The sequence below is a fragment of the Tursiops truncatus genome, chromosome 7, assembly GCF_011762595.2.
Source record: "Tursiops truncatus isolate mTurTru1 chromosome 7, mTurTru1.mat.Y, whole genome shotgun sequence".
NCBI lineage: Eukaryota > Metazoa > Chordata > Mammalia > Artiodactyla > Delphinidae > Tursiops > Tursiops truncatus.
The window spans coordinates 85318318-85346030 of record NC_047040.1 but is presented as its reverse complement, the minus strand read 5'-3'; the positions used below and the strand labels follow the sequence as shown (position 1 = coordinate 85346030).

General features: G+C 43.4%; 1 protein-coding gene and 2 long non-coding RNA genes across 6 annotated transcripts in view; 2 read left to right on the top strand and 1 right to left on the bottom strand.

Annotated features, from left to right (window-relative positions):
• ZEB2 (zinc finger E-box binding homeobox 2) overlaps positions 1-21006 on the bottom strand; it is a 131970-nt gene extending 110964 nt beyond the window's left edge. The window contains exons 1-2 of one of the 4 annotated variants that reach the window (XM_033860213.2): positions 20871-21006; positions 18145-18286 (exon numbers count right to left, since the gene is read on the bottom strand). In XM_033860213.2, coding sequence (XP_033716104.1) covers positions 18145-18217 — 73 coding nt within the window. In that variant the 5' untranslated portion in view covers positions 18218-18286; positions 20871-21006. Of the gene's footprint in view, positions 1-18144; positions 18287-18556; positions 18574-20870 lie in introns of those variants that run through there. The other 3 variants (XM_073807739.1, XM_073807740.1, XM_073807738.1) reach the window with 3 other exon arrangements.
• Positions 18933-22725, top strand: LOC117312981 (uncharacterized). Its single transcript, XR_004527436.2, has 3 exons — positions 18933-19486; positions 20891-21041; positions 21146-22725. It is a non-coding gene; the product is annotated as an uncharacterized lncRNA (long non-coding RNA).
• A 2041-nt stretch (positions 22726-24766) lies between these two features.
• Positions 24767-27713, top strand: part of LOC109548379 (uncharacterized) — a 192253-nt gene continuing 189306 nt past the window's right edge. The window contains exon 1 of the long non-coding RNA XR_002174460.3: positions 24767-25153. This is a non-coding gene — a long non-coding RNA (uncharacterized lncRNA). The remainder of the gene's footprint in view (positions 25154-27713) is intronic.

Here is a 27713-nt window from a genome sequence, read left to right as displayed (position 1 = left end):
CCTAAAATCAGAGGATGGTAAGATGCCGTCAGAGAAACAGACTGGTCCTTAGTTTCTGTCTCTCTCCCAAAAATGTCAGGATTACCCAAAGAATATCTTCAGAGTGAAATCACTGATTTTCTGCCTCGAACAGCAAAGAACCAGGCAGAATATTTTACATGAGAGAATCTGATTATCAGATTGATCTATAACAGTTAACTAAGCATATTCTTAGGATAAGCTTTATATGGAGTGATCATTTTGCAGAGTGCCAAATACAGGAAGAGAACGCTTAAAAAGTCCCAAGAAGTCTCTTTAAGAAGCCAGATACTATAACCCCATATTCTTTTCGATTAATGATTAAAATATCTTAAATTCATATTGCTCAGCTGATGAGGGTAAGCACATGAAAGTTAAATTTCTTCCATTAAAAACAGATTTTTTAGAACTCTCTAGTTCTTCCTTAAACTTAAGAAATAGAACCTCAAGTATTTATTGGATTGGTTAAGAGTCCTTACGTCTGTACTACCTGTTCCGTGAAAAAATTTCTTTCCAGGTCTCCATCTCACCGACGGGAGTAACACGCAGCAAACCAAATCCACGTTAGTCAGAACTTCAGGTGGACGATTCAGACCCTTGTAACAATTTTAGACTTGCAATTGGTGTTGTGACGTTTCTTAATCTAGGTCTAAAATATGTGCAGCATTGCTTTTAGAAAGTAAAAAAACTGGTGGAGCGTGCCATCTATGGCAGCATTTGTTCAGCATTTGGTACAAACGGGAGGAAAAAAGATACAGAATGCATGGATTGATTTTCAAATTACCTCAATATTTTGAAAACATTTTCACCTGCATGCTGAGAATGCTAAGAATGGCAAGGAAGGCAATGTGCATTTGCACAGCCTCCACTGCATTCATTTATAAATTACCTCATCACTGACTGAAATTAACACTGATTCTTACAGGCAATTTCTCAATTTCCAATGCTAATTACATTTTTTTTACTTTTAAATTCTGTACCACCTGTTTTGGGCAAGACATCTTAGGCAGCGCGACCGCATTTAATCACAATTTTAATTAACCGCCCTGTAGATGTGAAAAAGAAGCAATTATAATGTAGATGAATGATGATTTTTCTGCATTAAATTGTTTTGTTTCCCTGGTATGTTGATTGTAACACAGCACACAAATACAGTAACTGTACAATTTTTTTCTATTGTAATTTAGTAATTGTTTTTGGAAAACCAGTTTGGGAATGAGTGACTTCATCTGTTTACAAATTGATTGATACTGTTCACTCACTGATTGCTGCAGCGTATATTTTGGTATTGCACAGCCTAGCATAAAATATAATTAGAGATGCACAGGCTTTGCAGCACCATTTTGGAATCTGAAAATCAACTGTAACTGAAGTATGTTTTCCTTGAGCATACTAGTATCAGTTGGGGCTGATGAAATGATAATCAAAACAATGAGCTTTCCAATTCCACCACTAGTAGAAACCCTTGGTTTCAATCTGATAGTCTAATATGGTAAATTTATGAATTACTCTACTAGGCCTGGGAGCTGGGGGCTGGCAAGTCCGAAGCTTGCACAACTCACTCAGATCTGTATCAGAAGAAGCATACAAGTGAGGTAAGGAAACAATGATGAAAAAGAAAGAGTCGCTGCTTTGGAAATGGCAGAATTGTTCCCGGCACCCGGGCACAATGCACTGGTGTGCTGTAGCTCTAGACTATCTCATCTCTACACTGCGATACAGTGAGATCACATTCATGCTCCTGGCTTGCAGATACTGATCATTAAAGCCCTACCTCATGCAGATAAATTCACAGATCTTATTTACATGAAGCAGAACTTCCTCACTCAGCTAGGAAAGGGGTGGGAGGAAAAAAAGCAGCCGTCAATCTCTGTTTATTTGAAACCTGATGCCGACCAATGGGTTTCAGAAGATCTACGCTTCCTGTTTTCACACGAATCACAGATTCCTTCAGGAACTCCTTATCCTAACGTCACACCTACTCTCCATCCCAGGACTAAGTTCTCGGTCAGTGCCCTTCATTGGTATCACAGGGCTGGTGTCTCTTTCAAACCATCCAATGAATAGTTCTAAAATGTGCTTGCTTGCATGAGCCCTGGGCATGCCATTTCTGCTAGCCTGGAAAAAAGGGGAAAAGGCCATGTAAGCAGTTGTGGATGTTCAAAGGAAACTATTTACGAGATCTCTTCATCTTCTACTTTGCTTCTTTTTACACTCCATTCCTTAGAAGATCCTAAAGTAGGACAGTTCATTAAAAGGTGAGAAGTCATGTTGGTCCTAGCCATGCATCTGTTATAAAACATGGTGAGGATTATGGCTTCATTTAGAGCAATTTACAGATAGAATGTTATGAGTTAGCACGACACAGCAGATCATGTTGAGCTGGGGGTTGGAGCAGGAGGGCTATTCGGACCAACTTCTATTTGTCTCCTTTATAAACAGTTGCTAACAAAGTTTTCATAGGAAGCACCAAACCAATGCCAGAATTTACTTCATATATGAAGTAAGAATCTGCCCCATTAATATATTAAAAGCTCTATTCTTTTGCCAGGTGGGAGATTTGCATGTCTAACTCTTGTTCACACCAATGGCGATGGACACAAAAATCTCTCATTAAATTAAAAGAACAGGCCAGAGTATCTTATCGGTGTTGCTAGCAGGGGTGTCTTTTTCATGTATAATATTACACAAAAATAAAAAATAAAACGTTTTCTTGCCTAGTTACCCCTACCTGTATCACTGTTTTTGGCTGTGAAAATTATTTGGTATAAATGATATTGAGTAAACTACTACTACTACTGGAAGAAAAGGCAATTGATTTCAGTTCATGAAACTGTCGTTGCTAAGAAAGCACGCTTAGGGCAGGTGGAAATTTGTATGTGTTTTACTCTACAGCTTCAAGTTCAGATTTTTAGTGCAGTCTCACTGGTAATTAGCAGCAATACTTTCATGCTGCTGCATATTTTTCTCTCCTTTGCCACCTTGCTCAGAACACAGAAGATGTTGTCTTATGAATGGAGGTGAAAATAACCTTGAATATCTCAAATTATAACCTCTTCACATAATGAAAAGGGAGTGTTCTGGCGGTAGACTTAATTTTTTTTTTCTTTCATGAAGTTGCTCCAGCCATCATGCTTGTTTAGAAGTTTCTAAAAGTGGTAACATCTGTGCTCCTGTTGGGATGAGAAGTCACCCCACAAACCTTTCTACAAGTGGGTGTGTCTTTAAGAGAAAATAAAGTACCTGATCAGGGCCTTAGTCAGTCTTAGCTCCCTGTATCTTCACGCTCTGACCCACTGCGCGTTCCTTGGAGCAGAGAGCTGCTTCCCATGGCTACCTCCTCAATATAAACTTGCTAACTAATCTCTTAGCAAACACTTGAAGCCAACCTGAAGGGAGGAAAAGAGGCAGAGAGGAAACAAAAAACCCGGCAGAGATAAAGCTCTAAGGCACATTCAACCGGACACGGGAATCTAAATTTAGTACTAAACTTCAGTTTTCTTTTGAAGAGCTAGCTGTTGTCTGTGGAACAGGGACTTTTATAACAACTATTTTATTTTTAAGACTCAATCCTAATTCTGTTGCTGTCTCCGAAATAGGGCTCACTTTAACAAAAACTCCCTTGATTTCTCTTTTTCCTGCCGGTAGCCATGTGCCTACCCTGACAGGTATTTGTAAATGGTTTCTTTTATAACTGAATATCTTTTAAATAGTATATCTTTTTAAAAGTCTACCCAGACCGTGTGCACACAAGGTAACTTTTCCTCAGGAATTTATGCGAGGATCCACTGTTGGAAATAGATGATGACTTTCAACCAATGATCAAAGAAAAATAAATCTTGCCCCCTAATAAGACTTTTTAAGACTGGAATCCCATTTTTAAATGGATAACAGCTAAGAGGCTACTGGCAATCTATTTATTTCCAAAGCTGTGTTTTAATGTTGGCTACATAGAAATTGGAGGAGCAAATGAACCCTGGGATCTTTGAAGTTGAAGCTTTTAAAATAAAGTTGGTTGGTAGTATTTGAAAACATACTGTTCGGAATTTAAGTTTTAATATCTAGGAATAAACTGAGCATTAAATCAAGCAAAACTGTGACAAGGCCAATATGCACATGGACGATGCCAGGAAGGCATCTTCAGCTCTTTGTTCAGAGCTTAACAAAACTGTGCCGTCACACCACTTTAGTTCAACAGTGCCTGTCGAATGGGCATCAGCAGATCAGCCAATGCCTGTCATACACAGAGCCTGAAGACGCTTTGAAAGCAAGGGCTTATTCGACCCCCAAGTCTAGTTGGAAAGTGGTGAGGATTTTAAATCATCTAGTAAAGACACCAACCCCCCCCCCAAAGTTAGAAGAAATAAGGAAGAATGACAAAAAAAATATTGATTTTTAAAAAAAGGACGTAAAGGAGAAAAAAAATGCACTCGGGCAAAGGGAGCACTTTTCATATTTGTTTTCTTTGTCAAAGCAATTATAAAAGTTTTTCAATCATAGAATTTTTCTCAAAGTGACGTTCCCGATAGTGAAATAAAAGTTTAATGTCATTGCTATCTTAAGGTTTTGCCACGGTTTTTTAGCCTTTAAACAACTGAATAAATGTTCTTCCGTTATCAGGATAGGAGGGCGTTATTTGACCAAGAGAACTTGCAACCCCGTGTTATTCAAAGGAGTATCTCTTTAAATGTAATTTTTGCTAGGTGGCTGTTTTTGTTGACAAAAATGCACTAACTTTTGATCTGACAGTCTCCTAAGCTCTGGTCTCTGGGAACATTTAATCTGCTTCAGAGTAGAGACCTGGGGAAACAAACCTGGTAAAGAGAAGGATTGTTAACTTTCTTACAAGTTAACAATCAGGGAAAAACCCCAAACCGCCTTATTTCCCTCCTATAACACTGATCATGAGATTTGGCTTTCAAGCTTTAATAAGTGCTAAGGAAGTGCCTCAGAACTTTCCTCCGGTTTAATTAAGTGTGCCCACTCCTCTTCAGGCATCCAATCAGATTAAATGAGAGTGAACCCCGGGAGCAGGGCTGGTGAGCCCTAGTGGTAAGAATTAGCTGAAGGTGTTCTGAATCTCTCGACCTTTCAAGTTCCTCCAGGATACTTGCTACTGAGATCCATACAGGAGTTGAGATTTCCCTTACACTAAAGTTGAAAAGCTCTCGCTCTCAACCCCTCTCCCCCTCTCTCTCTCTGTCTTTCACTCTGCTACTGTCAGTTTGCTGCCTGTACTTTAGCTGTCTCTTTTCCAGTCTCTACCCTGTCAGTTTCTGGCCTGCCAATTTCAACTTGAAGCTTGACTGGGCTGATTTGATGCAAATACCTCCAGGGAAAACCCTGAAACTGATGAACAGTTATGTCAAGTCGATTTTGCACCATCGGGAAAAGGTAACCTCTGCGAGAAAAAAAACAACAAGGTTAAAGAGACAAGGGCTTTTCACGTGTAATACCTCTGCTGCACATCTCCTTCACTGTTTACCATCCCTCAGAAATTGTAACTGTCAGAATTAGTCCTAATTGCAGATGCGAAAGCTGCCATTATAATAAAAACAGAGGCAGTGCAGGCATTAAATGTAGCAGCCTAATTTGTGAGACTACAGAAAAGGTAGAGTAAATGAATATTTCATTACTTTAATTACCAGGGACTACTCTTTTCTTGCTGTCTTATGATAAGTGTTGCTGTAACTAGCAACAGCAAACATCCACTAAAACATAAAGTGCAATAATCGTCCTGCTGTCAGGATCACCGCTTTAAAATACGAGCTGGGAAAAAATATAATGGTTTATCTATTTCTTAGAGATTGCAGAAGTAGAAGATGGAAATTCATTTAATGTCAGGGGGGAAAAAACGCACACACAAAGGCACCAGTAAACAGGTTTTAGTCAGAGAATAATGGCTCCAAGAGAGAGGAGGAAAAAAATCAGTTGGCTATACATTTGAAGTGTTAGCCCGAAAAGAATGCTGGAAAGTGAAAAGTAGAAGGTAATAGTGTTTGGACTTTTTAAGGCAAAATTTTGTTTTCTGTTGCACAACATAATTGCTCGAACATTAGAAAATAAAACGCCGGTGACTGGGGGAAAGACAAGAGGAAAGCAAGTGGTTTTCAAATGATTAAGCAAAAGTGGAAAAAGTTCAAGTTGGCAAAAGTTGAGAAGCTCAGTCCATTTCCATTTAAAAAAAGACTAGATAAAGCCTGCCAGAAAAAGGACTTTGCCTGCAGTTTCGGAGAACTGATTCATAAGATTTGGGGAGTATCAATAATTACTCACCACTGACACCTTGAAAAGCCCTGGGCATCTCTCTCTAAATGTCAATTTCAGGTAAAGGGGCAAAGCAGGGTGGAGGGGTGGCCGACCTATGGGAGGTGGGCCAGGGGGTGGGGACATGGTGGAGGAGGTCGCTAAGGCTGGTTGAAGCCAGCCTGTCTCTGCATTTATCACTTTGTCCCAGAGGAGGTGTTTGTTCAACATAGCAGTTTGACAGCACAAAAACACTGTGGCCAGAAGCCCTATCAAAGAACCTACTGACACATATCATTTGTGGTCTTGGTTTCACAGGGCAAGGCTACCTCACATTTTATCTGTACAAGTATAAAACTCTACACGTTTCTCAGTGTTCAGTATAGTTTAATCCCCTTCTCTTTTCTTTCTTTTAAATACTGTAAACGCTACTTTAAAATACCATCTTTATTCAGAACTCCTGAATGCTGTTTTAAAAGCCATAATAATTTGCAATCAATTTAGCATAATCTGTGTTAAGGTTGATAATATTAAAGGAAAACGAAGGAAAACAGTTTAAAAGCACAAAGCTTGTAATTTATCCTAAATAATACACTTAAAGCTTAGATTAACAGGGGCAAGCAAGTTTTGTAAGAGTCATGTGGCGTAGGGAACACTTTTCTCACAATAAATCCTACTAAACAGGAGTCTGCATTAATTCTTCACCTCTACTATTTTTGCTTAAATGTATCTCACTCACAAGCTATAAAATTGTAGTTAAAAAGTCCCAGAGTTGGGGCCCTAGGGTGCATCTGTGTGTGTGTGCACGTAGGCTGTATTTAGTTTTCAAATTCCCATCAGCAGAGCAAAGGTGATGGAAAATCTTTAGAGGACAACCATTTTGCTTAGAGATTTTCCCCTTTTAATGGGCTTATTTATTATGAAAACACAGTTTACTGAGTTCTTTATATATAAACCTCACCTCTTAAAACTGAGAAATCTCATGATGTGAAACACTTCCACTGATGTGCTTTGTGTCTAAAATAGAAACTTAGGTACCTCCAAGAATAGGCAAAATGCAAAGTTTCCTTGATTACGGTTACTTAGATATATAAAACAATAGAAATACAATTTAAAATTAAAAACAGTGAAAGCTATCTACTACATTTGTAGATCACCTGGACACTATATTCCTTTAAACTTACTCATTCATTTAAGAGAGCGAAAAAAATCTCAGATCTTAAATAGCATGATATCTTAATCTGTTGATCTGTTATTGATTACTTATTTTGGGGAGGGGGTGTCTATCACCTTGTCAGGAGTACCTTTCTTTCCCAGAGTTGATTATAAAAGGAAATATGAAACAGTATATAAAGAACAAAAATCACTATATTGCTATATTAGCAATGTTAAGGAGGAATCCATTATACTTTTTTATGTTAGGATATGTTTTGTCACAGGAAATCATTCATGTCAATTACCTGTTCCCAAAAGAATGCAGTTATTCACCTCCATCATCTGAAATTATTTAAAAATGTTTCTCCTTTATCATCATGATTTAAAAACACAACTTCATGTATTTGCTCTTGTGATAAAGTTTGCTAAACTGACCAGTTCTGTGTTTACTGTTTGCTTGAAAGAATATCTTCATTTAAGTGGGACTTAAAAATGTTAACTTCAAAATACTGAAGTTCAGAATCAGGTCTCCTCCAGTTTAGACTGTGTGTGGGTTTAAGCTGAAATAACACACGGCAACCAAGAAAAACGAAGAACAACTAAAAATGGATTACGTATAACAGAACATGGCATTTAATCCCATGGATTATAAGGAAAATTATCTGGAGTTTTAATTTGATAGTAATGTTCAAAAAAATAAAAAGAATGAAAAGCACCTTAAATATGTATGCCAACATTTGTGTACTGTCTTTTAATTCTAACGACTACTTCAAATCTCATCCTCTCGACTTGGCTCAGTGATAGAACTAAATTTGTTTGAAAAAAATCAGGAATCACTATGATGATTACATTCCTCAATTGAAAAAAGAAAGCAAAGTTCAATCAGATCTTTCTCAAATGTTTGCTCCCCTCCCATGCCTTTATGTGCTGCTTGCTCTTCCAAAGTCTGGTTTTCAGAAGCCCCAAATAACTTCTAACACAGACTGCAGCCTCCATGGTAATGTACATGGCTTTATTAGCTCTCATACTTTCTTGGGTCACAAACACACAATATCTGATGAGACGTTGATCATCTTCCTTCTCATTTCTCTTTTCAGCCTCTCTAACTTTCCTGTCAGGAGCCTGAAAAAATATGCGCAGTTACCATTGTGGAGGGGAGACAAAGTTTAACTTCTGGGTTGGCAATCGGAGAATAATTCATGAGCAGATTTCTAGCAAATGATATGATTTGCTAAATTTTGGTCTTTGATTTATATTTATGTACTCCTGCTACTGCTAAGGTTTTGCCAACCTCAATTAGATCATGAATGAGATCATTTTAATTCAGCCCCCAAACTGTGACCTGACCATGGTCTGAAAGTGTTCAAAAAGTAATTTTAAGCCTCCCTTTGATTTGAAAAGGAATACTGCATGCTTGGTCATTCATACAAAAAACATAAAACTTAATTATTGAATGATTTGGCAAAAGACCTTCCTGCCAAACAACAGTCAATGCCAGCTACTGTGATGCTGGCGATGCCCGGCCCCCGAGCGCACAGCCCCCTGTATACAGCACTTGTTCATTGTGTCTCAGGGCAAGATGCTTTCCAATAGGATTCACGGATCTGGGAGACTGGGTGCAATGCGAAGGGGGTACCATATTTATAACTCCAGTTAAAAAATGCTGTCTCACCTAGAAGGGAAGTAGATCTGCGCTGTCAAATCACCAGGAGGCTGTGACAAAGGGAGCTTGCAGCCTGACACACGGTGTAACAACATAGCAAACACCTTTAATTCTGTCATGTCTCATACCCTTTACTTTCTCACACATTCGTGGCTGCTCGAACATTGACACCTCCACTCTTTTTCGAAACTAAATAAGGCAATCTTATTTAAGCCCAAATGCAACACCTGAAAAGTTATTCTTATGCCCAGCAAAAAATAACCATTAACTCCTTCCTCTTGGAAATGTCTCTCTGCTTGCTCTGAAAAGTCTCAAGTTGGTAACAGCCTTCCTGAGGCCCTGAATCTTGAGGTTCACATGACCTCCCAAGCTCCTAAAGATAGGCAACAGTTCCCCCTTGAAAAGATGCGAGGGTTGCGATAATGTCACTGTCCGAGCTGGTCTCTTACACCTTTTCCAGCTGAAACCCCTTTCTTCATCACAAACTTCTGGTGTCTCTTATAGTAAGGAGAGAGGCCCCAGCTGCTTCATTCCCTCTAGCTACCGTAGTCTAATATCTTAAAAGCTGGAAATGAAAATAACTTTTCTAAAGTATTTCCTGGAATTTTTAATGTGTTGCCTTGATTCCTTTCTTTTTTTCTTTTCCCTTGCCAATTATAAACCACCATTTGGAGGGCTTATGAGCAATGTAAGTCCACCTCATCTAATTAAACCACATTGTCTTAAAAGCTTGAACAGTTTTCATGTCTACAAGACTTGTCTGAATAACAAACTGCTAGAGCCAGAATTCTGAGTGTCTTTGGAAAGCCAGGATTTTATCTGCTGAGCACAGAAGGCCAGGCACTCAAAGAGTTAAAGAGTGTTCCTGCATTGCTGGGTAGGTTCATATCACAGCTGCCTGGTAAAGCATTATCCCGGTACCTCACTTAACAAAAGCCTCCTTTTGCAAACAGACTCCCACTTTTCCCCCAAGTGTCCAAAGGTGTTTACTGAAGTAAATCTGCCTAAATCCTTCATTGCTTGGGTCATGGGGGTGGATAGAAGGGGTGGAAGGTGTAGGGATAATCTCTTTTTGTAAATTCTGTAAATCTTCTGGGAAAAAGAAAAAAAAAAAACAGGAATCTGTGTCACATGCTCGTGTACAACTTCTAATATCTCTGCTAGTTTTGCTCTTATAAGTGAAATCTGTCACAATGACTATCGCAAAAGCACCCCCCCTTCCCAATTATTCACCCTGCTGTTTGAAGCGACCGCACTTCCAAAGTTGCGTGTGTGTGCGTGTGCGCCCACATTATATGCTTAATCTAATTGTTGAAGAAAAAACTGTTGGTATCTTAAAAGTGGTTTCAGAAAGGAAAAAAAAAAAAAGACAAGACAGTTTAGGAGCAAGATAATGTAGCTGAAAAGTTGTCACGAGAGGTTTCTGCTCTTGCTGTGGTCTCATTCAAATACCATTAACTGCATGTTACTTTTGCATGTTGAAAATGGAGGCAAATAACAGAGTAAAACCTGACAGGTTCGCCTGCAAGGGTTTAAACAGTTCCCAGTAAGAAGGAGCCCTTTAGGCATAAACTTTCTCTCTCAAGAGAACGTGAATACCACCAACCCCTCCCTACAAATCTTGAAGCATCCAGTTTGAGATACAAAAAGGCTGTCATCTCACAAATGTTAAACATACTAAAAAAATCTGAAAAAAAAGTATGAAGAAGGTGTGAAAAACGTGGCACTTTACAGCCCTCAAAGCTTTTTAAAATAGACCAACTTTTCCCCCTAAAATTCTTTTCAGAGAATTTTTTTTTTCCTTTTTGGCTCATTTGAGAGTTTCTTTCTTGGCTTTTTTCCCCTTTCATTTGAAAATATGAATTATCATAAAAAGTCAGGGGGAAAAATGGGAAAGTCTTTTCCAGTTTTCCTGAAGATGTATCAGTGCATTCAGGCTGGGTGTAAGCAACTTCTCCCTTTTTCTCTGGGCCAGACACCCATCATTGAAAGCAGACCAGGGCCTCTGGAGACTCTCCCCCTTCTCCCCTCCTGAGCTCTCCAGCTCCCCTCCACCCCCAGGGCCCGCGCCTCCCTGGCCTGGAGGTAAACAATAAGAGACAAATACTAGGCAGCACTCCAGAGTGGGAAGTCCACACACCTGACCCAAGTCTAACAGGCTTCTGGGGGAGAATCTGATCCTTCTCTGACACTTTTTACCTCAAGTGTTGAGCGGCTGGCCATGAATAGTACAGACATGCCATCTTGTAACACTATATGCCTGTCAGGAGGGACAGGGCCTGGTTAAGCATCAACTATATAAGGCTGGTAACTAGGGAAAGCCCAACAAACAGCCACAAACACCTCACTTATTTTACTCAGCTACTACCCTCTCTCCCTCTCTCTCTCTCTCTCTCTCTCTCTCTCTCTCTCTCTCTCTCTTTCTTTTCATCTTGGCTTTCTGTGGCAGAATGCAAATGGAGCCTGCCGGCGGTGAAAGGGCTGAATTGTGATTAAGAAGAAGAAGAGCTCCTTTCTTTGTTCTCCCCTCAGGGGATGTTTACTGGGAGAGACACAGCGGATCAGATATGAAAGGCATTCAGGTCAGCATTGATGTGAGCGAAAGTGAAATCATACCTAAGGCATTCAAAAGACCGCCGTGTCAGGGGTTCAGCTAACGGTGCAGCTACTGTGTGTGTCTTCCCGGAGAGGCAAAAATCTTTTCACAGACTGGCGATTTTTTTTTCCTCCCCAATTTCCTTCAGAATTATAAAAGTCCTCCGCCCCCCCCCCCACCCGTGTTTACCTCCCACCAGATGCCACAAGAGTTAGTATTTTCTCTCCTTATGGACCACACGCGAAATCAGACCAACTTCTAATAGCTGTATTACCTAAATGAACCAGCCAGGCACCATCTGAACTGTGAAATCTTTTTTTTTTTTTAAGCAGGTGTATTCCTGTGTGCCACATACATGCATAATATGTAGGGGAGAACTGCGTGAACAGAAAAGCCAAAACACACACGCGTGGATGGTTTTTCCTCTCACCTCCCTCAGAGGAAACGTAAGACACACACACACACACACACACACACACACACACACACACAGTATAAAAACAGTACAGAACACCTTAAAACGAAATTCTTTATTTACTTTGTAACTAGGAGTTACACTTTTCCTGAGAGCTCTCACTCTGACACGACTGTCACCCAAGATGAAAGTATTCGGCACGCAGCTCTTAAGGCAGAGACTTCCACAGAGTCTACTGATGATTAGTGCTTTGCCTTTTTAAAAAAGGCTTGATGAAGAAATACTTGGATCTTACTTTTTAAAAGTTTACACTCCCCACAGCGCAAATAGCCATTCAATAGATTTTTTCCAACTGGGAAGCTGATGTTGTTGGCATACACAGAGCTATGTAAATGTATACAATCACAGCAAACATACAAGTAAGGAAGAGGTGCCTAGATGTTTCAAGGCTTAAAAATGAAAAGGAAAATCACATTGCATCTTCTGATTGCTAAAGAAAGAAAAGAAATAGGGAGGGGGAATGGGGCTATATTTATTGGTTTTAAATCATCCTTCCCTCTGCTCTGAATTATTTTTCTCAACCTTCACATCTTGCCTAAAGAGCATATTTGGGCTTATGTTAACATCTGCTTTTGTGGTGACATTTAATTCTGTATATTTTCAACTAGTGTTTCTGCATCACAGATTTTTCCCCCTTTATCTCTTTGCTCTAAAAAGACAACCAAAGAGCAATCAAAAAGGTGTCTGACTTGGCCATTCAGACAATTGCCCCCTTGTGGGAATGCGGGAATGAATGGTACAGTGGACACCCCAGCACCATTGACGTTATAAACATGTAAATGAAACACATTAGGGCAGACAATCAATTGTCTGTGAGCATTGCAAACCTGCACTCCCTCTCTCTGTGACAGGCACAAAATAGTGTCTACCTTGGGAAGCCACAGTGCTGAAGAGGAAAAGGACAAAGAGTTCTCTTTCACACGGAAGAAAATGCACCTTTAAAAGCCTTGGAAGAATGCAGATGACAAAAACTGTTGTAAGGAAGAGAATCTCCCACATCTTGGAATAAACGCGGCACTGCTTAGAGAGCTAGCAACACCCTCCTTTCCTACCTTCAGGGTAGACACACATTTTTCCCAGGAAAGATTCTTAACACGGCATTAGGGTCTTTGACAACCTCTTGGAATTTTCTTTACTTTGAGTAAATTAAGCAAGCAAGAGAGGAAGCACCTGAAACATATGACATAGCAGTTTACTGGGGAACATTAACCTTGGCTTTATTCGTATTTGGAGATAAATGCTTGAAGACGTGAATTTATCTTAATGTGGCAACAGAGAAATAATGTAAAGTTTAAAATCCTTAGCCCACCCTTACCCCGGGTGGAGAATCACGCTTTGGATGCCAGCAGCCTGCTGGCTCTGTTACGAAGGAAGGCATGTTTCTACCCCAATTGCCTGAATTTTTACAAACCAAAATAAAACAAATAGATCAGTCTAGATACATAGCCCCCAGCCTAGTGTGTGTGCAGCATGACAAAACTTGCAGAAGCTCTTCACAGAGAGAAAAGGATGGAGACCGATATCTTTGGAGCGCCCTCAGAGCTGGTACCTGCCACAAAAACTGCCTCTGAGTGCTTTGAGAGTCAGCAAAACAGCCTCCTTATAACCTCATCAACTTTATAAGAAAGCTACTTGCAAAAGATTTCCACACTCGCAAGGATCACCAAGTCTGACCCGACTGCAATCCGAAGGAAACTTCCCTGCCTCAGAGTGTACTGAGGGGCTCTGACTCACGGCCGCCCCATGCCAACTTCACCTCTCAGAAAGGAGAGACAGGAGCCACATCCTGAAGAAGGGGCTGCTTGCATTTCTTTTCGTTTTCCTTTAAGCATCTCTGAAAAGGGAACAACTTTTCAGTCCTCCCCTGCCTCTAAGCATCACCACCAGCGCTTCCACTCCCTTTCAGGAAGTGGTTAAGGGAGTGAGGGCTTATCTTAAACAGGGATAATCATTTCTGCTCATCTGATTGTTTCTCCTCTAGGATCTAAAGCCCTGAAAACATCCAACTTTATCCCTTTTCTTTCCCACTGAAAATCAGAGACCAAAGGCGTTGGTAAAAACCTCCCCCACTCTACCATACAATGCCTAACCCTTTAGCTGAAACTTTGAAGAAAAATCAAATTTAACTTTTCTTTCTTTCTGCCATTTCCTCTTCCCCACCACTCCTAATTCAGTGTTCATTTAAAAGACAACTTCATTCCCTTTTCTGAAACAAGCGGCTTCCGGGTTTGATTTTTGTGAAAACGTGCAATGTGTCTGTGTGATTTTTTTTCAGAGGCTGATGCTGGGAGGTGATGGGCTGGGGAGGAAGGCCCATCTTCCCAGGCTCCACAGGAGGCAGGAGGGTAGCCGGAGCATCCCCAGGAGCCCAAGCCTGAATCAGGGGCTAAAGCAACAAACTTTGCAAGTTACAACCGGGCCGCCCCAGTGGCAGGCAGCCGCCGGGCATCTCCCGCTCCTAAGTGCTCATTTCTGCCTCGAAGGCTGTGTGGAGATAGTGGGGTATAATCAGGGGAATGAAAAGGGGGGCTGGGTTTTCCCCCTCCTCTCCAGCTTCAGTGAAAGTATTACAAAGTGAGTCAGGCGACTGAAGATCATCTGACTGAACTTTCTTGAAACCGACACACATTCTTGTCTTCGGGCAACTTGCTTTTTGCCTCCTTCCCCCTCACCCCTCTCCCCCTTCCCTCCTGCACATCTTATTTTCTGGGAAGAGATTTCATCCTTTCCATGTGGGGGAAAGGAGACTGTCCGCTATGGATTAACTTAGTGCTGGCACTGTCTTTGCCAGGCATCTTGCTAGCCTGAGAATCTCGAAGGCTGGATTTTAGATTCTTGTTTCTCTCTTTGTATATTTGTTTTCCTTGAACTGCTTCCTTCTCCTTTGCTTTTTAATAATCGCATACAGCATCGTCTTCTAACCCACGTTCTTGACCAGCCTTTCAAACACACACATACTGCTTTACACGTTTTATCTCCTTGTCGCCTTAGTCTATATATACACTGTTGACTTCATTAAAATTATATAAAGTGCCATTCTAGTTTCCTGGATGACCATCTCTCTCTCTCTTTTTTCCCCACGCAGCTTCTACTTCTATGATTAGTAGCACCATTATTCCTTTCCAGGAATTTCTATATGATTTTGATAAGCATCATCATATTTAGTGTTATCAGCAAAGACACAAGCTCAAAACTGACATCTTTTCCATGAATCCAGGAAAGAAGAAAAATTCACTCAGTTCAGATAAATCCTAGCAATTCCCAAAGGGAAAGGCATTGGATACGTGCTTGATGAGAAAGAAAATGAAAAAAGAGGGGAAAAAACTCTTCTACCTGCTTCTCAAAACCAGGACATTGCTCAGTCAGATTAATCCCAAAGCAAAACACTGACAAGTAACCAATACACAGCATGTTTTCCCACAGACTATTGGGAAATAATTATTGCTGTTAAATGTGCAGGGTCTGGGCTAAATGCCTTTAAAATGTGCAATTCAACTTTCCACTTCGGAGTGTTGAGGCTTCTCCCAAGTTAGTGGCTGGGCGGAGGGGAAATGGTGTCCATTTCTGAGCACCAAGCAGTGTCCACGGCTGAGCACTTCCCTGGCACTCTGTTCCACCTGCGAAGCCCCCAGCAGGCTTCCCCCTCTGCCAGCCCCCGCCCCAGGGCTCCCAGGAAGCCTGGAGCATTCTGTTTTTCCAGACCTGGGCTCTGGCCCGACTTCACTGCAGAGGCCAGGCTGGTCAACAGTGGCAAAATCCCGAAGGGGGTTGGAGGAGCCAGACAAGAAGAAACAAACATTCTAAATAGTCTCTCCTGCAAAAGAACACTTCTGGGAACCTTGCTTTAAATCTTACTTTCCTTTCTCTCAAAAAATGACTGTTTAACATAAGAAAAAGAAAGAAGCCTCCTTGACACGAAGCTTTTGTTATCCAGTTGATCAGCAATGTGCTTTAGATACTTGTAAGGGGGGGAAAAAGCCCCACAATAGACATTGATTTTAGAAAATCAATAACCAACATTTAATAAAAGGAACAGAGGAAACACAAGAGAGAGGGGGGCACTAGGTGTAATTTTAGTGTCTACTAAATTACCCGGAGATGGGGAAGGGGAGGTCTCCAGTGTAAGGACCACCTTAAATAATGCCAGACACTAGAGCGAAGAAAAAATTAAATTAAGAGAGGGAGAGAGAGAGAGAGAGGGGGGGGGGGAGAGAGAGAGAGAGAGAGAGAGAGAGAGAGAGAGAGAGAGAAAGAGACTTAAAAAGAGGCAGCCTGAACTGGATCTTGGGGAAGCAGCTCGGAATATATTATTGTACTTGTTTTTTTGTAATACTAAGCCAAGCAAATAGATCAAAGGCAGCACAAAGGGAAAAGGCAGGATAACATAACGAACAGTTTCTGACTAAAATTCCTCTATCACTCCCCCATATGGCTCGACACCTCTACCACAACAAGCAAAAGACACACACACGCGCACACGTACACGCGCGCGCGCACACACACACACACACACACACACACACACGAAACCTAGAGAGAGACAGAGAGAAGCATCATTTGTCTCTAATCAAAATTCCCTCGTCTTTGTGTTTTCTCCTTCCAGCGTCCCTCACTGCGCCCCCAGCAGCCCCCTCCCGGGCCGCGCAGCTCAGGGGCAGGCTGGGGGCGCACAGAATTGTCTTCCCTAGAGGAAAGTTGCTCCAAGGGGGCCCCGGTGGTCCCCGCGAGGCGCGGGCTGGGCTTGCGGGAGGCCGGAGGCCGGGCCGGCGCCGCGTCCCCGCGTCCAGTTCGGGAGCGTCAACGCGGCCCCGCGCCGGGTGATCAGACTGAGAACGAGGGGAGCGAGAAGTTTCCTTTCCCAGTCTGAGCTGGCGCTAGTTCTCTTGTTTGTTTTGGGGGGTTGGTTTTTTTTTTTTTTTTAAACTCAGTATCCTCCGTCAGCTATCCCCGGCACCCTCTCCGGTCCCCAGCTCTCTCCCCTCCCCCAGGCGCCTTCTGCGCTCTTGCCAATCACTTTTCTCTTTTATTCCCACGATTTTGTTTGGGGGTAATACCTAGGGGGTCTCTCTCTCTCTCTCTCTCTCTCTCTGTGTCTGTCTCCCTCTCTCTCTGTTCCTCCTCTGACTCTTTCTAAGGTGGACCTACTAAGCTGTCACGCCTTTGATCTCCCATCTCTGCTCTGCGTGTCCCCCTCGCACCCGCACCTCCTTCCTCCTTCTTGACTCAGCCTGGATAACGGACTCCTGACCATGTCGAAACTGCCCAGAAAAGTCTCCCTGCGCTCTGCGACTCCGCCAGCCCCCGGCGCGGGGCCAGCACCCGCTGGAGAGGAACCACCCGCCCCTGAGCCCGCGTGGACCTCGCCGGACCCCGCGCGGGGCCGGCCGAGTCCCTCCCACCCCGGGGTCCCGGCGCGACCGGCCGGGCCCCGCTGCCCGCGGACCGTTACTTGGCGTACCGAGAGGCGGCCGGGCGACTCTGGCAAAGAAACTTTAAGCCTTGCCGGAGGCACAGCCCCGGGCCCCCTCTCCCGCTCTCACAGTCCCTCTGCCACCCCCGCCCCGCCCCCGCCCCGGGGATCCCGCGCGACCCGTCGCCCGGGCCCCCGCCCTGCCCTCGCCGGACGCTCACGCAGCCCGGCCGGAGAGCCGGCGGGCCGGGCGCTGGTGGAGCTGGAGGCGGAGGGAGGGCGGGCGGGGGCGCAGAGGGCGGCGAGGGTGGGGGCGCTGGGCCCCTGCCGGACCCCAGCGCTCGCAGCCCCCCGGCGCCCGACGCTCACTTTGCCCGGCACTTCCCCAACTCCCCCCCCCACCCCCCGTCCAGTCGCCGCGCGCGCGGGGCTCCGGCGCCGGCCGCGGAGAGAGGCTCGCCCGCGAGCCCTGGGCGCCCGCCGCCGCCGCCGCCTCGGTTGCTTTTCCCTTTCCCCCTCCTTCTCCCCGGGTCTGGAGCCGCGGAGCGGCCCGGAAAAGTTTGGTTCGGGCCGCTTCTTACCGTTTTTCCTCCTGGGATTGGCTTGTTTGCGCCTCTTGCACCGGGGGCCATCCGCCATGATCGGCTGCTTCATTGATAAGAGCGGATCAGATGGCAGTTCGCATGGACTCGGCGCCCTGCTTCGGCAGCACGCAGGCTCGATCTAGCAACCAAACACAGCGACAATGTGGGCATCGCCTGCGCCCATTGAGACGCGCGCGGGCCGCCCAGGGGAGCCGGGCCAGGGCCCCGGCGAGCACCCATCCGCGGCCCCCCCAACGCCAAAGCGAAACTCCGGCGGCCCCCCTCCCCGCCTCCCACCCCCAGCCTTGGCCCCGAGGCGCTTTGTGTTTGTTACTGTTTGGTGTGTTGCACCCGCGAGGGGATCAGAGAGACAAGAATTACATCTTCAAAATGAGTCATAACTCCTGACCGTATGAGGGAATGCACACGGCGGTACAGTAAGGCTGCTTGGCTCAGGGCTAGGCGGACCTTTTCCTCCGAAAAGTCCTCAGCCCGGCTCGGGAACTTGGGGTGAGGCGAGGCTCTCTGTAGCTCTCATCTTGTTTCCCCCCCCGACTCACCCCCCCTCCCCATTCCCCCGAGGAAGCAAACAAACAAACAAACAAACAACGCGAAACAACTCCCGGATGAAGCACACTCGGTCAAATTGATAATAGTAATTATAGGAAGCCCACTCGCCCCGCGTCTCCTCCCCTCCCCTGTCGGAGTTGATCGAGGCACTGTCTCTTCCTCCCCCTCACACCCCCGCCCCCAAATTAGGATTTCCCGTTTCACGCCGCAATAAGAAATATAATTATAAGCCTCTTCGGACACTGTCCCTCCCCCCAGCACCCCCCCCCCCGCCGCCGCCGCCGCCACCTTCGCCGCTTTGACAATATTTACTTATTTCCCCCCACCTCACTCACACCCATGCTCCCCCGCCCTAGTTCCCTTAAAGAGTTCCAGGAGAAAATTTTCTCCCCTCAAGAAAGGAAAGAGAAAGTCCAACCGCTATACGGCAATACTTTTAAGCTCGACTAAATGATCGTATCCTTTTCTGGCTTCGAAACTTTTGTACCTAAAAATCGAGAGAGGCGCTGCATTTTTTCAGCTGAAACTGTCAAAACTTGGAGAAGGGGAACCTCGGAGGCAGGCAGGAGAGGAGGAGAATCCTGCAACTCGGTGGAGGTTGGGAAGATGCTGTGCCTCGAGGATTAGTTTAAACAGGGGGCTATAAAAGATGTAACAGATGCAAACTGTAACACAAGGGCCATTAACCCCTTCTCTGCCGAACACACTCAGTCCCCACGCCCCGCACCTATTGTCTCCTGTGCTAGAAGCTTTGCGGAAAACCTGGAAAGTGAGTATCAGTTTCCACACGTTTGCTGAGAGGGGTGGGGCTGGGGGGCGGCAGAGAGAAGGGGAAGTGGATGATTTAGAAAGCACCTTGAATTTAACCTAGGCATAGTGGGAGACTTTTAATTTAAGTTTGACACATTTTGTTATTTCTTGGCTCTCCTATGGATTTGAAATTGTTGGGGAAAATCCTGAAATAAAGCAGTGGTCACACAAGTGTCTGGGAGGAAGCAGCTGGCCTGTCTGTATTCATGCTGAGACTTACACACGATTGCATATAAATGCATGTTTAATAAAGTAAGCTGCTAGTTTTATGAGCATGTGTGTGTGTGAGGGACAGACAGGGCATTTGTGCTGTAAACTTTAGCTTTGCCTGTTATTTCTAACTCTGGAGTTAGTAATCTTGCCTTCATCATTATAGGGGGAGCATGTAAAATATATAAGAAGGTGGGAGATAAACACATTCATGTTAGCCGGGCTCACCACTGCTCCTGGGAACTCCTGCTCTCTTTCTCCACTTTTCAGTGCCAAAGTGTGGAAAGGGATATTTTCGTGTGCCTATGTCTCCTGTGAAATCCATGTCTATATCATTAATACTTTGCCATTTGAAATACAATTTCAAAAGTTATCCTTCATTTACAACCCTAATATCCTGACGGCAGTTTTCTTCCCAGCTGTAGTGACTCCCCCCGCTCCCCACTTTGGTAAACGACTCAAGTTCCATGAGGACTTTCACTTCTTTATTTATCATCACAGAAGTGAGGTGTTACTTCACATACATACACACACAAAGAATGAAATAAAGAAATGAAACTCGCTAAGCAGACAAAAACAGGCAACTTTCTACTTAGAAAACAGCCTTCTTCAGTGGGAAAGGTTGGACTGCCATATCTAAGAGAAAGACTTGCTCCCGAATTTGGTAGGTTTGTATCCATCAAGTTTTGTAATTATTAACAGGTATTTGCCAAGTTCTAATTGCTGAATACAATGAATTGGAATTAGACATGAAAATAGAGTAGAATCTCTCCCCTTGAAGAGTTTTTATTCCAACCACATAGTTCTCGATAAAACTTTTCCCAGGCTGGGTAGTAAAAGGCACCTTTGGTTACCTGAATGGGCAGGTACAGGGCAAATTATTTGGGGGAGGAAAAAAGGAGAGAAAAGGAAGGAGAGAGAGAGATGGAGTGCAAGAGAAATCGAAGAAGTCACTCTTGGGAAAAGCTTGCCATAAAGGAGCTAAACCCACCTGAAATTCCTACCCACAGACACTCCTCCTCACTTCAGACTCACATCCCCACTTAAAAGGAGAAAATCGTAAAAGGAGGGTGGGGGATGACCATGCCGAAAAGGAATAAAAAGAGAGAAAAGGGGGAAAAAAAAAAACCTACCTGCGAAGTCTTGTTTGTAGTTTTGGCCAGAAATGGTGAGAAGAAAAAGCATGAAGAAGCCGCGAAGTGTGGGGGAGAAAAAGGTGGAAGCGAAGAAACAGCTCCCGGAGCAAACTGTACAAAACCTCGCCAAGAGTGTCGGGAGGCAGGACCGTTATTCCTGCGGAGCAGGTTAGAACTGATCTCTTTCGGCCACTCCAGGAAACACAAACCTGGGGACGGACTGACGTGTTACGCCTCTTCTAATGACATTTTTTTCTTTTTCTTTTCTGTAGGAGAGAGAGAGACCCTGAAACACGCGCCACCTATCTTTGTGGGGAGGGATAATTGAAGCGCCCTGAGCGTGAGCATCATGTGAAAACGTGATCGCCAAGTTTCTCTCTGGGAAAGGATCTGGGATAGATTATACCTTGAAGTCTCCGCAAACGCTTTAGTGGAAGAAATGAAATTCCACCTCCCTCCCTTCCTCTCTCCCTCCCTCTCGCCTCCCTCCCTCCCTTCTCCACGCCCCCCCCCCCCCCCCCCCCCCCCGTCAAGCCTTTGGCATCATTATCCTCATCACTAAATCCTACAGAGTACAGGGCGGAAAACGGTGCACACCATTCACAGAACTGGAGAACTCTAAGGGGCGAAAGTTAAAGGGAAAGATCCCGGTTCCTCAATCCAGATCGCCTCTTCTTATACAGATGTCTCTAATGACCAGATTTGAGATGCACATTAAATTGTGTGGATTTCTCAGCACGGCTTCTGGAACTAAATTTTTTGCCCTTTCTCTTAATTTTTTTTTTCTTTTAAGATGCCAGAGCCAGAAAAAAAAAAAAAGCTTCATGTGAACTGCATTTTAGGGCGTGTGTGTTGCGGTGTGTGTGTGTGATGAATTTCTGGATTGGATCCCAATACTAAAAAGTGGTTTGGCATTTTTTAAAAGGGTCTCTTAAGTAAATTAACATAGAGCGCTGAGTTGCTGAGTTGACCGATCTCTGAATCTCTCCACATCTCACGGAGACCTCACTACAAAGTGAGGGAGTGGGTGTAGGGAGACAGGAGGAAAAGGAGAAAGGCCATAGAGGAACTTAGCAGCGAAGGAAGATCACCATATTAAACGGCATGGGGTCTAAGTTTTGGAGTATATATTTTTTGATATTGCAATTAAAGTAAAATTAAAAAGAAAAGACTCCACCTTTGCTCTGAAGGGATTGGTTATGTAAATATGGAAGGGATTTCCTGGAGAATACAGCTTTCTACTGTATGGTTAATTAAATAATCACTCAAAAGCTTCCAACGTGACGCTTCTGTCGTAATCCAATCAGGTTACATAGGTCCTAAACAAGAAAGATATTTTCCACATCTGGAAGTCAGCAATTTAGCAAGTACTGCACATTATTAACCAATTCAGAGCCCACTTCCCAGGGGAATTTTTTTTGAAGTTTAAGTGTTCTTAACCAATGCTCTGCTGTTTTGTTAATCAAAAAGCTGGTTTACACTGCACATAATTGGAACTAATATAGAAGTAAATAAAGACAGCCAAATTTGAGGATGCTGAGCACAGACATTTATCGGAAAAGGAAGAAATCTCTTAGCCTCCAATGGTTCAGGCTCAATTTCTTAGAGAACTATGAGGCTTTTTCTTTTTTTTTTTTTTTTCTTTAAGAGTGAAAGTACTTGAGAACCTCAGAGCGCAAATAAACTTTTAGTCCCACAGCCTTTGGGCTTCCTTGCAAAGGTAAAGGTGGAGGTGTCAAGAGGACTAAAGAACAGCCTTATGCCATTTTTTTTCTGCTTTAATATTGTTAATATGTTACAGTCCCCTGTTTTCAGTCTGATGAAATCTGAAACAAATAAAACCCTGATCCAACACTAGACTTTTACTTATATGAAGATAAACTGCTTTGAACTGTGCTTTGAATGTGTGCCTAAAGCAAGACTTTGAATGCAAGAGTCATTGGCAATTGCACTCAGAGGAGGGAAAAGCCACCCATGGGTTACCACATCCACACTCCCAGAGGCGCACGGCTTTGTGTTTTGTATGTTTATTGTGGGGGGGGGAGAGCAGTAGCCACCCAGCATGACCACAACCAATTCTTCCTTTAGGATGCAAGGAAGTAAATTTTCACTCTTGGTACAGACTCACCTCTTTCCTACCTTAAGTATTTATTACAGTGAGAATCTCCTCCCCCACCCCATTCAGATAAATTACCTATAGAGGAGCATTCAAGACCATCAGTCTAAAATTTAATAATAAAAAAAGAAAATTAAGGATTTCCACCATGGGTCAGGCACATTCTCAGTTTTATGCTTTACATTGCTTTAATATTTCTATCTCTATAAATATATGACTTATCAAGTTCCTTCTCTGAGATTTATTTCTATTATTAATATCCTTTTTTTTTTCTCTTCCCTCTTTTCCCCACTTTTTTATTTTTAAAAAATTCGAGTCCAGCTGTCTCTAGAAGTTTGCTTTTCAGCGTTTCCTCTCCCATTTCCAGGACAAAGGTGTCCCTTGCATGGAGTAATTCCAGGCAAGACCCCACCTCAGGACCCCAGGTAACCACTGGAGCTTACAGTCCAGACACACACTCACTGGCAAAACCTCAGGTCAAAGGATCCAATCAAACGGCTGACAAATCACTTCTCTTTATTATGTATATTATTGTCTGGTTACTTAGTATCTGACTTAAAAAAAAAAAAAAAAGACAAGTATTTCCATGAAAAACACCTAATCATCTGATTACTCTGGGCTCAGTAATTGTTCAAGTGTCAGGAGACAGCCTCAACACTTAGCACTGGGAGTGCCGACGTGCAAGTATTTGAATTGGGGTAAAAAGCAATCTTTCAGGTTCCCATCAAGGTGAATATTTGGAGGGTGGCACGCGAAGCGTCCCCGCGAGGGGTGAGCGCGCCGGTGGGTTGCCCTCCGCCCCTGCCTGGCACGCCCCTGGCACTCCCCTCCCCATTTGACCGAAAGAGTTCACACCAAAGCAGAGGCGGTGGGATCGGAGGAAGCTGGAATATAAATTTGTACCGAACACTCTCTTAGTCCGAAGGCCAGGTCGGGGACAATGGGGATCGTGGGGTCAGCGGGATGCACGAGCGCAGGACGCAGGGAAAAGTCGAGAGAGGACTAGGAGCTGCTAGCTTTCGGCTCCTCACACAGCAGAGCAAGTCCTTGCAAATGAATCGCTCCTTCCCGGTCCTTCTTCCCCATTAGTAATCCATTTCGAGATTAGCGCAGACCAAGGGGATTAAAACAACAGATACATGCAAATGTGAAATAATATTGCAATCGACATTGAAGGGAGAAAAATAATTCTTTAGGGTTTCTTCGAGTTAAAACAAACTGCCTCCCTCAGATTCCCTTCACCCAGGCAGCGTGTGAAGATGCACTCTTGTTTTCCAGTTCCCTCCAGCCAGGACCTGGTGCCTGTCCCCCCATTCACCTCTCAGTCTGTCAATTTCCTTAACTTTCACAGCCGCTCCCCCTTTCTCCCCTGCCCCCAGCTCCGCTTGCTGGCCCAGATGCCAGAAGAGATACAATGTTTCTACCCTGAACACACAGCCTGTAGAAGGAATTCGAATTTGGCCACAGCTAATTTTTTTTTAAAGCAAATTCTGTTTATTCTGTACCATGTGGAGAAAATTAAAAAAAGGAACCTATTCTCTTTTTGAAACGGAATTGATCTTTCATCTAGAGGAATTATTTCGACCCTGTGTTGTTACACAGAAGGTGGGAAACTTCTTTTAGAGTTGCAAGCAAAGGATGATAAGGGGGACCCCTGCGTTGGGGGTGTGTGTGGACGGGGCGGGGGGCGGCAGGGGTCCAAGTCAAGCCAAACGGTTTTCTCACGTGCAAACTCGCAATCCAATCCATTCGGAGTTGAGCCTAGGATAGGAGGGGAAAGTCTATTAAAAAAAAAAAATCAGAAGCATCTCTCTGAGAAGCCCTTTCAAACAAAATCAAAACAGGACCAGAGAATCTCAGACCGTCTCTAATATCCCTACTGCGAGGCCCGCGGGCTGTGGAATCTCGCACGTCACCTGGCCCCAGCAGGGCAGCCAGCTGAGAGGTTCATTTTATTTTATTTTTATTTTATTTTTTGAAGTTAAGGCTGAATCTCGGCTTCAGTGCTTTTTGGCAACGTCTCCACTGACAGGAACCAGCAAACTTCAGGACTCAAATGAGCGTCTTAATTTATTGATGCAAAACAGGTCTGCTTGTCGCCCCCAGTTCTCGGCGCGCTCTGTCCCCCACGCCCCCAGCTTCGGTCCCTTCATTTGATCTCAGGGTAAGGCCTCCGCAGCACAGGCGGAGGAACACGTTGGGGGGGAGGGGTTCGGCCCCCGCGCACCACCCCCCCCTCCTCCAGACCTATACCCGCCCGGGAACGCCGCGACCCCCGCCCCGCGGCCGGGTCAGCTGACCTGGCTCGCTCGCCGGCTCCCCGCCCGCCGCCTTGTTTCCGGTCCCCGGGGTCCGCGAGCTGCGCACGGAGCGGGAGCGGCCACGGCCGCGAGGTGATGCTGGGGGCTGATTACCATGAGAAAGGCTGTGCCTGGAAAAGCCTCCTCCACGCGACTGTCAATCTCACTAAGGGGTGGGATGGGGGGGACGGAAAGGGGCCCTGTAGGAGTCACCAGAAAACTTGGAGTAAGTTGGATGCGACGCAGGCCCGAGGAGGTGGCTTTCGCCTCAACTTGGAAGGCTGTGGCGTTAAGGGCGCGGACGCCAGCAGCCTCGCCAGGGGATTGAAAACCCCAAATCCTTCCTTCCCTCCTTTCCTCCCTCTTGCCCTCCTTTCAGCCCTCCCTGACCTTTATCCTTATTTTCTTGAAATTCTTTCCCAATTGCCTTTCCTACATTATCCTTTCTTTCTATCTGATATCTCCCTTTTGCAAGCCCTTATTTTGTTTCCTAACGTCTCTTCTCTCTCGCCCTGATTCTTTTCTGCCACCTTTATGTGTCCAGATTTATCATTTCGTTTTGAAAACACAATGTTTCATATGTAATTAATCTACCAGCAGGAGGTCAGGGACACCCTGACTAAAGTAACTCCCTTGGGTCATCAGAGAACAAGTTCGCCAGGTGTCAGTGAAAAGTAAAATAATAATAATAGTAATAAAATAAATATAAATCTATATCTCAGTAATCATAGTGGCTCCCTATTCTGAATTATCATATCAGCTCAAATTGACTTCCTTTTTTCTTAAAAGATATAATCTTCCTGGAAGAAAAATGAATAATACTTGTTGTAGGGAAATTCTTTAGAATTAAAGCAATGTGAAAAATTTTCTCAATTATGGTAATATTTTAGCAGGGCTTAACAGACTTTAAAAATTACAATAGGTAATTTAAAGAAACTTAAACTGTGCTTTTTCTTTTAATGACTATTTGGAAAGTATAAAAAATTCCTAAAGCACCCCTGCCCCACACGAATCAATTCAGAGAGAAACACCATGCCTTGTGTTTTGTACATGCTAAGCAAATTCACAGCTTGAGTTGCTGGGTTGTTTTCTTCGCCAGGTTGCCCTATTGCCTAGCAGGTGAGTGAACACGGAGCTGCATATGTCATGAATGTGGCTATGGTTTTAGTTTTCCTTATTTTTTTTTTCTGTCTTTCATTCATTTTGAGCATGTTGTTCTCCTATTAAAATTCAGAGTTTGCACTTGTTTGCAATTTGTTTGTTGGATTTTTAAAACTTGTTAGAAGTCAATTGAACATGTATATTAAGCCCTTTTTAGGCCAAGAAAAATAAAGATGCATTAGAAAGATGCTTTTTATGCTTCATAATTATTAATTGACATTTTATGATGAATAATTAATCATTTGAATAATTTTGGTATCTCTGATCTGAACACATATTTGCATATCTAATGCTTGATTTTAACTGTTTTTTTTTTTTTTAAATTCATTCTCTCAGGACGAAGAAACAAAGTAACATTTTAATGTAAAATTTCTCTCTGGCACTTGTAAAAGTTTATTTATTGGGTTGTAGTATTCTTTCCAGATATCCATAAAACTTCTTAACAATTTGTGAATCATTTATGTAGCAGTCAGATACAAATATGTGACAGAACTACAATTAATGAGGAAAAACAATACCCTATGTAAAATCAAGTCAGGCTCCTCCCCAAATGCAGAGATGTGCACTAATTATGCACCATTTTTTCTTATTGGAATTTGATCATTGAACTTTTTGGTTATGTCTATTTACACATGTCAAAAAGTGAAAATTGAGGTAATTGACAAATAATTCATACCTGAATTTAAGATAATTTTTTACTTTTACTTATTAATATATGGGCTGATTTAAAGTTATTTTAAAATGATCAAGCAAGCCTATCCCTGATATTTTTATACCCTTGTGTCAGTTGACGTCCAAAGAATCTATTTTGAATACTAACCCTGCAGGTTACTACCTGTGTGATTACCGACAATCTACTCTAAATTTGTTTCCTTAGCTATGTTGTGGGTACACTAATAGTGCCCATTCTGTTGAGTTTTCTTGAGAACTAAATAAAGTAGTGCCTGAAACTTCACTATAGTGTAGCTTTATTATTGTAATGAAAGGTTGAAAAAATAACATGGAATATATGGATCAATTGAGGACAATTTAGTTAATTTTGACTAGTTAAAAACAGCTATTTACCTTTTAGTATCATTCGTCATTTTTCTATTGAGAAGTGAGTGCTGTGTTATTAAAGTGAAGAAATAAAATGGAAAGCATCATAGGATTTTTGGCTGGTTTACAGTTCTTCAGACCTCTTCAAAGAATTCGTAGCCACAGACATGAAAATAAATAGTGTTTTTTTATTCTGTTGGTTAAGGAGTTAATTTGTCGTATTCA